The sequence below is a fragment of the Pelodiscus sinensis genome, chromosome 10, assembly GCF_052426305.1.
Source record: "Pelodiscus sinensis isolate ZL-2025 chromosome 10, ASM5242630v1, whole genome shotgun sequence".
Classification (NCBI taxonomy): Eukaryota; Metazoa; Chordata; order Testudines; family Trionychidae; genus Pelodiscus; species Pelodiscus sinensis.
The window spans coordinates 51823449-51838078 of NC_143061.1; the positions used below are offsets into that span (position 1 = coordinate 51823449).

The 14630-nt window shown below is 42.2% G+C and overlaps 1 protein-coding gene across 1 annotated transcript; it reads right to left on the bottom strand.

Annotated features, from left to right (window-relative positions):
* Positions 1 to 1273: 1273 nt before the first annotated feature.
* On the bottom strand, positions 1274 to 13960 carry SLC35G2 (solute carrier family 35 member G2). Its single transcript, XM_075937380.2, has 2 exons — positions 13681 to 13960; positions 1274 to 6086 (listed from the first exon to the last, which is right to left on the bottom strand). The coding sequence occupies exon 2, from the start codon at positions 6061 to 6063 to the stop codon at positions 4828 to 4830; it is 1236 nt and encodes a 411-aa protein (XP_075793495.1). The 5' UTR covers positions 6064 to 6086; positions 13681 to 13960; the 3' UTR covers positions 1274 to 4827.
* Between the last annotated feature and the right edge of the window lie 670 nt (positions 13961 to 14630).

Genomic DNA, 14630 nt, shown 5'->3' on the forward strand with positions numbered 1-14630 from the left:
TCCCCCTCATTCCTCCTCTGTTCTGAAATTTGATTTGTCCTTTTTATATGTGTTCACTTTTTTTTACCATATCCCTTTGGTATATATGGTCATGCCTATTTTCTTCCACAATTTGATCTGAGGAAGTGGGTCTGGCCCATGAAAGCTCATTACCTAATAAACCATCTTGTTAGTCTTTAAAGTGCTACATAGTTCTGTTTTTTGTTTCAGCTAGACTAGACTAACAGGGCTACATCTCTATTACTTATTTGCAGCAGTTTGTTATTAGCAGTAGTCAGCGTGTAATTTACCAACCCCAGATATCTGTTCACCTATCTACAATTACAGTTCATTTATGAGTGAGGGAGTCATCTTGTCCTAAGGCTGGAATGGCAGGAAGTTTGATTTAAGGGAAGTAAGGTCACTTTATAATGAGAGTTAATGTCAAGTGATTCTGTGATGTTTGGGGGTGGGGGAAGAGGTGCATCAAATGATGCTAGAAAATCAGGGCTACTCTGTATTGCTAAAAGGGAACTGGAGATCCCTGGGGAGAGGAGTTTGAGCTCTCTTAGGCTACATCTACACAGCTTCCCTCTTCCGCAAAAGCCTATGCAAATGAAGCGAGGATTAGCATATTGACATGCTTCATTTGCATAATGAATTAGGATCTGTTTTTTGCACAGAAAGGCACTGTCTACACAGCACATTTTTTCAGGAAGAACGGATTTTGCGCAAGAGGGGATTTTTTTTCGCAAAAAGCCTCTTGCGCAAAAATGGCTCCTAACTAATTATGCAAATGATAACATAGCAATATGCTAATCTGTGCTTCATTTACATAGGCTTTTGCGGAAGAGGGAAACTATGTAGACATAGCCTTACTGTTTTTCCCCTTTCTGCAGTTCCAGTGAGAACTGAGGATGGGAGACAGCAATTCCTGTGACTGAGGAGAAAGCTCCGCAACACAGAGACTTACTCAGGTCCTGACTGCCCATTTGTGTTACTGCATTGCTGTGCCAGAATTTACCTGCACTTCCATTCTATCAATGTACCCTTCCCGCAGGCCACTTTATTGCATTCTTTCCCACCAACCATTTTGTTTGCTGGAAATGATTCCAAAAGAGCATGGTTTCCTCCAGCACACAACAAGGTATAATATTTCCATTATCCTGAGTGCAGAGCCTGGGAAAGCTTTCAGTGATAACATTGTAACTTAAGGAAAGATACATCAGAGCAAGTGATGAGCACGCTCACTGATCATTCATCTTAATTACACTGACAAGACAGTTGGCCCAAAGTTAGCAGATTCTACACAGGAAAAAAATACACAGTCTTCAGTATGAATTTTGTCATTTAATTTAAGTATGTTTCCCCACCACATTCCCAAAGGGCATGATTTATTATGCCATGCAAAGCCACAGCACAAACAGAGGTTTAATTTTCAAGGATGTTTCCCAACCACATAAGAACCTCAAACAGCGCCCAACAGTACAGAAAAACAACCCTCTGTGCTAATTCAGTCTTACAACTCCCTACACATTTAAAAAAACCGAACTAACCTCTCATATAGAGAGAGAGGAGACAGACCCTTCCCTTCTGCACAGCTGTCTTCACTCTCTCCTGAGTGACAACTGAAAGCAGACAGCTCTGGTCCTACTCTGAAAAAGCAGTTAACTGTTTCTCTGCCAAACTGGGACCATGGTCTGCATAGTCTATCACCTGCCAAGACTAGGATTACATGAAGCCATTTAAATTAACTCACTTAAAAAAGTGACTATAATTTTTTCTGTTAAAAAAAACCCCTGTCTCTGCTGGTGAGCAGCAAAGTTCTCTGTCTATTTTCACCAGGGAGTCCATTCACTCCCTCATTCCCTTACATCCTCGTCTTCTCCAACTTCTCCTCTGAAATCCTATATTACAGGCACTTTTCAGGCAAGTAGGAAGGGTCAAGACTTCCTTTGTAATTTGTCATTGAGAGGCTATTGAATGCTGTTCCATTCAGCCTCCCAGGTCATAAAGCTTACACAAACTCTTTACTGATAAGAACAGGCACAAATATGAGAACACAATCTTCTTTGACCTACACCAGCATTTCTCAGACTGGGGTCCATGGACTCCTGGGGGTCTGTGAGAGGTACTCCAGGGGTCCAGGGACTCCATTGATCAACTTTTCCTCCTTCAAACTGCGTCCTGCATGTGGGGGAACAGCGGGAGCCCAGGACTAAGGCCAATTCCCTAACTGCCTTTCTTCTGAGCAGCTGCCATCTAGACTCCTGTTGCCCTCAGTGCATGTGCTCGGCCTCTGCCCAAGTGCTGGCTTTGCAGCTCCCATTGGCCGGGAACTGCAACCATTAGGAGCTGCAGGGATGTCACCTGCAGGCACAAGGAGAACACATAGAGCCTGCTGGCTGCCCGTGTACTACAGGGTCTGTAGAAACCTGGTGGCAGCTTCCTGGGAACTGCAGTAAGCGCTGCTGGTGTCCCACACTCTGAACTCCCTCCATCCCAACTGTCCTCTCCTACAGCTAAACTCCCTTTTGTAGCTCGCACCCAACCATCTGATCACTCTGCCTCAACACTGAGCCTCTCCTGTACCCCAAAGCCCTCATCCCCCACTGCACTCAAAAGCCTAGACCCCTAGTGAGAGCCCTCACTCCCCCCCCCCCTGCATCCCAGCTTCCCTACCCCAGCCTGGTGAGAGTGAGTGAGGGTTGGGGGTGAGCTAGCAACAGAAAGAGGGGGGGATGGAGCAAGCAGGAGTGGGGCCCAAGAGAAGGGGCTGAGTGAGGGCCCAGTGAAAAAAATTAAATCAAAATAGTAGTTCTCGGGCTGCTAAAGTTTGAGAACCGCTGATCTAACACCATTGGTCAGTTGGATGTTAGCCAACGCTGCGCAGGTGCTGTGACCAATATCATCAACTGGGGTAAATTAATGTAATTAATTAGATTCCATTCTATTAGCACTAACTGAAGATCTAGATCCATAAGCCCATCCACTTAAGATATGATCTTAGAGCAAGTAAAGCCAATGTAAACTTTGTTATTAGCTTTAATAAGAGCAGAACTCTTAAATTCCTGGATTGCTGCTCAGCAGATTGAAAATGGGTTATGGAGCCATTCACTTTAACTTTCCATTTTAGCACACTTTGGGAAAAAGCTCAAGAATCATTATTGGCCAATTTTTCATATTGGATAACATTTTGGCATGTAAACATTTATTTACATACACACATTTAAAAAGCCATACCAACTTTGGCCTTAAGAGCGTGACCTAGGGTCTGCCAATGATTTATTTCATGACAAGGAAAAAAACTAGATAAAAGGTTTTGAAAAGCTTGGCTAGATTGGATTCAGTGATCTGTGGAAGTCTTAACTTGAATTTGACATGAGAGAGGCTGCATTGCTCATGGTTTAAATATATCTCTTCTGTTGGCCATCTCTGGCAGGATGCATCATTCATTTGTTCACCAGGCTTACTGTGTGGGGCTGCATCTTGAGAAAATTGATTTGTAAAACAAGGAGAGCTGCCTTGGATTGAAGCAGGGAAGGTACCTAATCACCGTACCCTAGGCAAAGGGATAGGCAAGAACTCTCTGGACACCACAGCAAGATGTGTTTCTGGCCACAGAGGTCAGAGACTGGATTTCCTCTTTATATATATGAGAGCTTCTTTTTTTTTCTGCAGCTAAGCAACCAGAGCCTGCCTCTCTGGGTTTGGGAAATTAGCCAGATGATACATGTGATGCAAACTGCTGCTTTTAATTTAATGTAATTCTCTTGCTCTCTATTTTAAAGACATCTTTTTCTCCAGAAACTGTCAGACAGTGTGAGGGTTTCATTTTATGCAACTTAAATGTGAGTGAATTTCTTCAATCTGTAGAGACCCAGGGGGCAAAGCTATACCTAAGAGTAGGGCTTGTGCTCCAGACTTGGTTAGGAGGCATGGACAGAGGTGTACTTTTTGAGAGGGGCATATTGCTTAGGCTTCAGTGGGCACACAAGAAAGGAGAAACTGAAGAATCAAGGATCAAACATGAGCTAATGAGGGGACAGATAGCTAGGTGGGCTTAACTGCTTATGAAAATGAGGCAATAATATGAATGGTTAGAAACACTTGTGAGTTAAACACATCTGAAACCAGCTTTTAAGTGCATTTCACTCAGACAATTACAAAATAACCTCATCTTTCCTTTCATTTTTCCCTGTGAATATCTTTTTCTAATTTCATTTGTTCCAGCTTTTAGCTAACAGGGAGGTTTTGGACCAAGTCAAGGGTTATTATGGGGATTCTGACAGAACCTTTACTATTAGAGCACAGAGAACATCACTTTATTTATTTACTCCTCTCCGAGTAGCTATTTAAAGAATTATAACCATATACATGTTAAGAAGTAACATATAATGTTACCATGGAACATACATTTTCTCCTTCAATGGTAAATGTCAACATATGACTTTCTTGTTACCATAAAATTAGTTTACAGCTGCAATGCCCGGGATGACTAACAATAGTTTCGATATGATATTCTACAAGGAGGACTATGATAGAAACACTCCTAGGACAGAATTTTCTACATGTAATTTTAGCAGCTACTGCCTACCCCAGCTGAGAATAAATCTAAGTTCGCACACTGAAACATTTAAAATTATTTTACACATTTAGACAAGTTCATCTCTGGTGCAATTCCACTGATTCCAAAATCATGTTATCAGGTATAGTCTAGCCTATTATTTCTGAACAAGAAAATTAGGACTCTGTCCACTCTACTACACAAAGGACATTGGCAAATTAACATTAATTTCACACGGCAGCCCAGAAACGATTACAGAAAAGACTACAACAAACTGACATTCATTTAATGGAAGAATCCACTATCTCCTGATAATCTTGCCTTCCTAAATTCTTCCAGGACACCTTATAACATGCAAGGAAAACGACACTAATCATAATGATGGCCCCCCCAATGAGGTCATAAATGCTGGGAAAGATGCGGAGCACCGCAAGCTGCAGAATCATGGCTGTCACAATCTCTAAGTGTTGCACTGTGCTGACCAGAGCTGGGTGAAATTTATTCAAGGCATAATAGACCCCCAAGAAAGCCACAGTAGAACATATACAGATAGCAATGAGATAGCTCCAGGTTTCTCCATCCAGTGGTATAATTGGCTCTTGAAGAAAAAACATGGTGGAGGCTCCCCACACAGTTCCAGTCCAACCAAAAGTAAATAATGCAGTCCACATACTGACATGATCTTTGATTGACTTGTAGACAATCATGGAAAGAGCTGTGGTCAAGCCTGCCATAACTGTCATGGTGTAGCCAAAGGCTTCTTTCCAGACACTGAGCAAAGAGTTTTCTTCATTAACAATGTTGGGGAACATGACCAGGCAAACACCAAAGATACTGCTAACCACTGTCATTATGTCTATATAAGCCATTCGTTCATCTATTAGTAAAAAAGCCAAAATGGCACTAAAGACAGTGGTGGTGGCTCTCCACATAATGGTTCCATTGCTTGGGGGTACTATAGTGAAGGAAGTGTAAGCACAGGTAATGGAGATAACATTGCAAACACCATAAAAGAAGAGTTGCAATCTGTGTCCTTTTGGTCCGAAGGGGTCCTCATGGTAGTAACACACAACAATGACAGACAACACTTGTATGACTGAACGAACAAAAATTAGTTCTAGAGATGGCACTTTGGATCGATCAGAAACAAGTCTAGTTATCAGAGCCACACAGCCATGAGCCAAGGCAGAGGCAAAAAGTACTACCCAAGTCTTTCTGGACTGAAATATGCTTCCATCTGTAAAATTATGGTGTTGACCAGTCTCATTGTCTTCCATTTCTTGGGCTGGCTGAGGTTGCATATCCATAGTTCCAAAGAAGGCTCTTCCTTTCCTTTTTCTGTCACTCAGCAATCTTTTCTTTGGATTGTCTTCCACAAAGCTTCCAATATCATCACTGGTTTCATCAGAAACCTCTTCTCCAGGTTGGGGATAATGGGATGTATATTTCACTGTCACTGTGTTGGGATGGATTTTCACTCGTTTTTTGACTGGACATTGTTTGGAAGAGGTATCCATTTCCTCACAGAACTAGGTCTGGTCTGGAAAAAAAACAGATAGTTATTTTTATTCACCCAATACTGTAAAATACATTTGCACTGCAGTCTTGATTATTTACAAATTAACCTAACCTTTATTTTTATTTGACAATGGAAGTTGCTCAGTATCTTTCAAAACCAGGACACTTTTATTTAAAATGTCTAAAAATAACTGTAGGTGCTTGTTTTGAAACTATCTATTCTTGTTACATTGCTTCTTAAAAAGAGGCATTAAAAATAGGGATCTGAATATTTAACTGGTTAACCGGCAAGCCTCATCCTTAGCGGATGAAGCTTACTGGTTCAGGTTAATGAGTGGGGGCAGAAGCAGCTCCCAGACTGCCACGGGCAGGGTGCTGCTCGCGCCCTGTCGTAGACTGGGTCTGCTCCAGCTGGGTTGCTCCAGCAACTTCCCCACCCACCCTCCCCTTTAATTGATTAACCAGTTAAACAATATGTTTAACCGATTAACTAATTAAATGGAATTTTACATCCCTAATTCAAATTAATAACAACCACTTTTATTACAATAAAAATCGTTTCCTCATTGGACTATTTAGATCAGGTAGTCATTCTGTAATCATGAATGGTTTTTATTCTTTACCAACTTCTAGGGGGAAAAGAGAATTACAGATAAAAAATGAAATTTGGGTTAGAGAAGACTAGGGACATTTTTGTCAATTCAGAGTAAAGCAACCCCGAGTCAGGCTGATGGCATCACTGAACATTTCAGAGAACTAGGCACATGTACCCCAAAACTGTAAAAAATACTAAAATAATTTTTCAAATTCTCTGAAGCTCTTGATGTATATTATTATCTCCAAAAACTGTTCACTACCAATTTGTTTTTCAAAGTAACTTCAGTTAGGAAAAAAAGACTGTAAAAATGTTAGAAAAAGAAGCGGTGCCCTCCTGGGCAGCATAGAGAAGAACAAGTGTTACGAAATGACAAAAATATCCAGATTATATGAAAGTGAACATCACACATTTTTCCATTCTGCCTCACTAGGTGCCTTATTTTTCACCTAACCTAGCTGAATTGCTACATCTATATCTATGTAAAAGTTTTTCCTGCTGCACAACAGAATGACATTATCAGGCTCCCTGGCCACAAAAGCAAAAGCGGGCAGAGAAGGGGGGGTTGGCAAGCAAATCAAGCAGCAAGCACAGCCCCCTAGTTTATTCTATAAACAAGAAAATTAATATACTAATAGATTTTTAAAGCCTGAAGAGACCATTATGCTTTCTATCAAATCTGATTTTCTGCATGACATAGGCCAGAGAATTCCAACCAATAATGCCTTCAGTGTAAGGAACATTTCTTCCTGTTACTCAAGTAAATATATCAAACCCAATAACTCATGTTTGCACTATTATGGCATATAGTTTAGATTAACAGATCCTAAAACCTGAAGGGACCATTGTGGATATCTAGTCTAAACTCTTCAACAACATAGGCCACATAATAATTACTGTAACAAATCTTTTAGAAAAACTCCCACATTGATTTAACAGTTCTCAGTGATGGAGAACCCACCGTGATGCTTAGTAAATTGTTCCAGTTTTAATTATTCTCACTGTTCAGTTATGCCCTATTTTTAGTCTGAATTAGTCTAGCTTCAAATTCCAGCCACTTGATCGTGTTACACCTTTCTCTGCTAGATTGAAGAAGCCATTAATAAATATTTGTTCCCCATGTAGGTATTAGAGATGAGACTGGCAGGATTTGACTGAAATCGTTAGTTGTCTGTAAATGTTGATTTCACCTGACACACAGAAGTAGTCCAAGATATCCTTCTACAACAGTCATAAACTCTTCCCTAGTTCCTCTCCCTCCTCACCAAGTGCCCATTTAGACTTCTGCTCCGTCCAAACTCCGTGGAGGTTGATATGGTGAGGCAGTGGCCTCCCTCCAAGCCTGAGATGGCGGCACTGCTGCACTCTCCCTAGTGGATGGAGCCAAGTCAGCCCCACCCTGTGCACCAGAAGCAGAGGGGAGGGACAGGAAGGAAGATTTAAAGAATTGGGTTTGTTTAGTGTGGAAAAGAGACTGAGAGGTAATATGATAATCACTTTCAAGCACCTAAAAAGATGTTACAAGGAGAAGGGAGAAAAAGTATGTTCCTTGATCTCTGATGATGGGAACAAGGAGCAATGGGCTTAATTTGCAGCAAGAGAGATTTAAGTTGGACATTAGGGGAAAAAGTTTCCTAACTGTCAGGGTGGTTAAGCACTGGAATAAATTGCCTAGGAAGATTGTGGAATTTCCATCACTGGAGATTTTAAGAGCAGGTTAGGCAAATACTTGTCAGGGATGATCTAGAATAGCTGGTATTCGGTCCTGCCTGAGATCCCTTCCAGTTCTGGTATATTATGATTCTATAAAAGGCAGGCCTTCATCTAAGTTGCACCAGAGCCAGGAAAGGAGGCAAAAGTCCCTACAGGATGACAGAAGAAACTCCAAACTGTGTGGCATCATGCCCACAGAGAAAACTGAGAATGGGGACAAGCTTCTGGGATTACTGTCCACTACTTACCCGAGGACTCTGAGGACTGGCAGACTACAGAGCCATAGCAATGGATTGTGGTAGGAAGTAGTCCATGGGAACTAGACATTATTCAGTTTGTCCTGTTGCAGTAAGAGTCAGCATATTTCAGTAGGATTCTCACTGTTAGGGCCCAGGGCTGGGACCTGGTGGAGCAGTCTCTGCAACCAATCCTAGGGTGGTAGCCTACTCATTTTAGGCCTGTGCTTTGTTTGTGACTTGCTCCAGCCAGAAGGCTGCAAGCGCCTGGACTATGTTTGCTGTTTGCCTTATTAGGAGGGTAGGCTAAAGACTGATGATTGCACTGCCGTGCCCAGGGACTCAAGAGTTTAGTATCGACTACCTGCCTGTGATGGGGTGAACTAGGTCCAGAGGCTTCCTGCTGGAGGCCTTTCAGCCCTGCCTCACCCTGCCCTAAAAAAGAGCAGAGGAAAAGTCCTTTAGGTGGCCTAGAGTGGCGGCACTGAAGCTGCCAATCGGAGAGACTGCTAGAGCAACCAATCAGGGGCCAGAATGGCCATCTACAAGGAAGCAGCAGAGGCTGAGCAGTCAGTTGCCACTTGGAACTTGAACAGGAAGAAGAGGGAGCCTAGCTGGTTGGAAGAGCAGCAGGACCATGGACAATCTGAGCCCAGAACATAGCCAGATGCAACCAGGCCAGGGTGCCTTGATGAATCCTGTTCTGGCTGAAGACTGAGCCCAGGGAGGACTGTAGAAAGAACACCAACTGAGGGGACCAAGATGGACCCCTGCTGGGCTGTTAGGGAAGGCAGTGCCTCTGGGAAGGAAGCCTTGGTGCTATGGCCCTGAACCAGTGTGAGAGAAAGAACTAGAGACTGTATGCCCTCCGCCAGGGGGTTAGTTGCAGAAGACCCACAGAACTACCATCAGCTATGGGGTGCTTGTAAGAAGCAGGTACCACTCCATTGTAAGATCTGGAAGAAAATCAGGCTCACGCCTGACTAAAAAATTGAGTGATTGCAGATATGTACTGGTCAAAATGGGGGTGCTAGTGAGACGTGTGTGCTGACTCCATTATACTGCCTTTGCAAGAAGGCTTAGGCTAAAGACTTCTTATTGCTCTGTCCAGCCCTAGACTGTGGCTACTGTCTGCCTTAGGTAAGAGTCTTGGGCGAGGGAGTACTGATTAGCTTTGGCTTCTTTCCTGATGCAACACATCAAAGTGACCTCCCTCTCAGCCTGAGAGAGAAGGACCACTAATGTGGCATTGGACCCAGGTCCTCTGCATGCAGAGGGTGCTGTAGGCCAGATGAAGGCAGAGGGTGTGGGGCTAGATTTAGCCCACGTTTGACATCTCTACTCAACCTCAACCAAAGTCAACTATGTTGGATGCAAGAACCATGGGTGGTGCTCTGAGGCCAGAATGTCCGCATATACCATCACAATGCTCTCTTCTGGCCTAAACCTGTGATTCTAGAATTGCTGGGAAAGGGGTTTCTACACAGGGTGCACCAACATACCCTCTAAAGGTGGAGGAGTGTGACACTGTGGCTATGTCTAGACTTCAGAGTTTTTCCAGAACCCCAAAGGGATCCCAGAAAAACTCTGCCACGTCCAGAGAATGTGTCCACTTTTTTGGAACACTTTCTGAAAAAGCGGGCACGCTCTTTCGGCATCCCAGTATTCCTGAGGAATAAGGGATGTTCTGAAAAAGGAGGTTTTTCTGACATTTGGCCCCATGTAGACTGGCCAAATGTTGGAAAAGCCTCTTCCGAAAAAAACAAGCGGAAAAAGATATGCAAATTGCGGTTTGCAATTTGTGTATATTTAAAAAAAAAAAAAACCCAAGCCCCTGGCGATGTAGGCGTAGTCTGTGTTACCCATCTTTGTCTGAAGGGCTTACATGCCTTCACTGGCCTGGGAAGACATGTTCAGCCTGCAGAGCCTGTCTGAGGTATCAGGCCTGTACACTGGCACTGACAGTGACACGTCCTGATCAAAGAAGCCATCACAAGTTTGGGCTTCCAGTAGAATGGGGTCCTGCTCCTGGACAGGCAGAATGGGGCTTGCTATCAGACAAGAAAGAGGAGGGCTGGCTCCTGGAGAATGGACTACAGTACACACCTTGAGATAGGGCAGGCTGATGGGTATGTGCTATCTGCCCAGTAAAAGGAATGTGACCAAGTGGGAGTACCCAGACAAAAGGAACTAATACAGAATTTGTAGTCTTCCGATAGAGAACAGCTTCAATTCTCTGAATTGTGCTTTTAGTGCCTTTTACAGTTGAAACTGATAGCCATCTGTTAGAGGTGCACAGTAGCATAACTGTGTGGCACAGGCCTACTGTACAAGCTGCAGAAAAGCCAGACACCAGATGGTAGTGAAAGTTCTAAGGGGGCCCTGCGGTCCACATGCCATTCCTCCAAGCAGTGGAGCTGCGTGGGTTCCACTGATGGCAGAATCGCAATGGTGAGCCAATGGGAACGTAGAACCCAGTCTGAGTTTGCCAGCAGACAAATATCATCCTAATTCTAAACTGAGGACATCCAGAACAGAATCGGTGTAAACAGAGATGCTACAGACAGGGTTATATTAACACCCCATCAGGCCCGCCCCTCCATCTTAGTGACACAAGGGACTGGAACCACTGTATCAGTGTAAAAGTGGATCCAGCCTCTTTCCTGACTCCCATAGACCATTTACAGCTTGTCCCAAAACTTCTCTTCCACGCTAGCCCAGCATGGGCAGTTCCAGAGGGCATCTCCTTTGTGTAGGCATGCTTGCATGGCCACACAGCCAGCTGATCTCCAACTCAGTCTATCAGGCTTTACACTTACCACAGATCTTACGCATGTTGCATATTATATCCGAAATAGAGTTTTAAAATATTTCAAAGGGATTGCACTAGGACAGTGCCAGTCTAAGATTATAAGAGTCTGAATAAAAAAAGTTCTGTTTTCTAAAGTTGGTAACTCCCCTACATATTCTTGCATCCAGTCTTTTCTGCAGAAAATGAAACTGTCAGCAGGGGCAAATGAAAGATTGTGTCTGAAGAGTGAAATAATGTGAATGGCACAATAGTTTAATAAAGAGCCTCTCTCTGATATTTTTATTGAAAACATTTTCTGAGCAGGAACAACAAAAATATTGTCCAGTGAAAGAAAACAAACATAAAGGCATAATGCTAGACAGTTTTGTTTAATTATAGGAATTAAAAAGGAATGACTTTCACATACTAGATTTCTTTTAAAAAATAATTAACTTGTTTGTCTCTAATTTTTACGTTATGAGCTTAATAAAATATTTGCTACAGTGATGTTTCATATTAAACATTATATCATTTTTTTAATCACATATAGCATCTAATTTTGCCCTTTTTAAGAACTGATGACTTTCTTTTTTAAGCTTTACATTAAATGATCCAGCCAACAAACAAAAGAAAGCCACCTGATAAATACTCTCTGAAGAAATAGATCCTGAGCATTAAAACACATTTTATATAGCTAACTATTTCTATAACATATTACAAACACTGAATTTTAATATGTAATTTTTGGCTTTATGGCCTCTTTATAAAATTATTGCATAACAATTTAATTGAAATTAAGTGACTGTTTATATCCATAATTTTTAATATAAAGTTTGGGATTTTATCCAGTCTGCATTTTGTAGAGGAAAATCAGGCAGATGTACAACTAGACTAAAATAATAATTCAAGTTTCTAAAATAGTAGTAATAAAATGGAATTTTACTTATACGTTGGTGACAAGTGGGCACTTATTTAATCAAACTGAGATGGATTCAAAAAGTATTCATAACTTAATAAAAATCTGTTGGGGAAAGTTGATTCTGAGAACAGATGTACTCTACACTATGTCAGTAGCAGCACTATGGACATTTTTGTCAGATATTCTAAATGCTTTCCCTCCTACAAAGAAAGCTGGATGATTGTCTCTTATGTTAAAAAAAAATCAGGAGTGGGAAATCTCAGGCCCGGGGGCCAGATTCTGCACCACCACAGAGCTGGAGCACACAAAATCTAGTAGGCTGGGCCCCCATAGGCTCTGGTGTGCAAGGGGAAATGTGGGGACTGCTTTCTCCTCAGTTGGAGGCCACATCGGTGAAGTGTTTTTTTGTTGGTGGTGGTGTTTTTGCTTCTCACTTGTGTGTGGCCCCTGACTGATTTTTCTGTGGGTTAGTGGCCTCCGGCCCAAAAAAGATTCCCCAACCACTGCTTCAAAGCATCCTTTTTCCTGAAATTCATAGAACTTCTTATTTTGAATGCCTCAGCCTAGATTAATCTTTTATATTCATAGTATTCTTGCTAGGGACAGAAACACTGCATGCGTGGCTGCATGTAAACTGAAACATTTTAAAGTAAAACTATATGATCTTACTGACTGTTTGGGAACTTTTGCAGTCTGCCAATTAAAAATGTTACATTGACTGAAACTTGGCCCTACTGTGAGATTATCTATAGCTTTCTCCACCTGTGCTTATTCTTCACACCTGTCTTAGGAGGAATTCTTCCTTCCCTTGTGATATCCTGGAATTATCTGTATTTCTTTGAAGAGCATGTTAGTGAATTCTAAAGCCTGGGAGAGAAATGAAAGAAGGGCTTTGATCTCCCTGTTCACCACAAAGCTAAAATGGAGAGGGCAGAGAGGGGGAGTAAATACAAACCACACGGCTCCTGTGAGCTGCTGAATGACGACTAGAGAGATTTCAGTATCTTGGACACACACACACAGAGCAAATGAGTTTAGAGCTGTTCTCTAATGATACATAAAACAGCACTGCCAGTCCTAGGCTTGATGTACCTTGGGCTGTGCTCTTACCCATTTTGGCCTATATTTATGAAACTGGATCAACTGAAGTCACTTTGAGAAGGGTCCCAGTGAATCTCTGCCTGTTCTGAACAAATGACAGCCACCAGGTTTCCTGCCTGTGCAGTGAACACTAATAACAGAGGCAGGAGGTTGTCACTTGAATAACCGGAATCTGTAGACCAGCTGGGAGGGATGTCTGCATTATCGCGCAACACACCAGTACATACCATAAGGAAAAGAGGGGAAGAAATTTCTATTTACCTCTTGCGTAGAAGAAGCCGATCAAGTCCAAACAATAATGCCTTTAAACAATAAGGAGGCTGCGTGATGTTAAAGGAAAAGAAGAAAGGAAACCTGCTCTCCAGAATGTGTCAGCCCTTCCATCTTTCACAAGCTGTAAAAGCCCAGAAAACAGAACAGCTAAATTAATCCCAGCGTAACGTGCAGTCAGCCACACACAGCCTGGTGTACTCCAGAAAAGGATGTTTGCAGCAGAACAAGCGTTGCTTCTCCTTTCTCCACTCACCCTCTTCTCCCTGCAAAGAGAGGCATGGAGGAAAAAACTGAGGGGACAGCAAAAGACTCAGGAGAGAGCGACAGAGCAATTGCAAGTGAGCATGCCCAGTGAGCACACGGGCAGCTGACAGTAATATCAACATTCATTTTTATTTAATGTATAGAGTATTACTTGCAATCACTTTCTTTTTGGGGGATTTTAAATATCTTTTAATTGATAAAAAGCTTATTCTGATGAAGCAGCAGGTTCAGTCAAGGAGAAAAACAATAGAATTTATAAATACAACTAGGTCTATCATCAGAAATCAAAATGTGTCTATAATATATGACCAGTGTTGAAAAGATTATGGCTTGCTCTTTTCCAAATAATTAATTATATAGGTTTGCTTTGTCAGATATATAAGCAGCAAAACGTCCAGTAACAGCCGCCTGTTTTTATAATTCTTGTTCTGTTCATACCACAAGTCTGTCTGATAAATGAAATTTATATTGATATGATAAACTTCGGTAAGACATTTAGTCTTAAATGTTCAAAAAAGAGCTAGATAGATTCATGGAGGTTAGGTCCATCAATGGCTATTAGCCAGGATGGGTAGGAATGGTGTCCCTAGTTTCTGTTTCTCTGGAAGTGGGTGACGGGAGGATCACATGGCGATTACCTGTTGTGATCCCTCTCTCTGGGGTATCTGGCATTA

Excerpts from the sequence above, each read along its gene's own strand:
- SLC35G2 (XM_075937380.2), bottom strand. The coding sequence starts at position 6,063 with ATGGATACCTCTTCCAAACAATGTCCAGTCAAAAAACGAGTGAAAATC.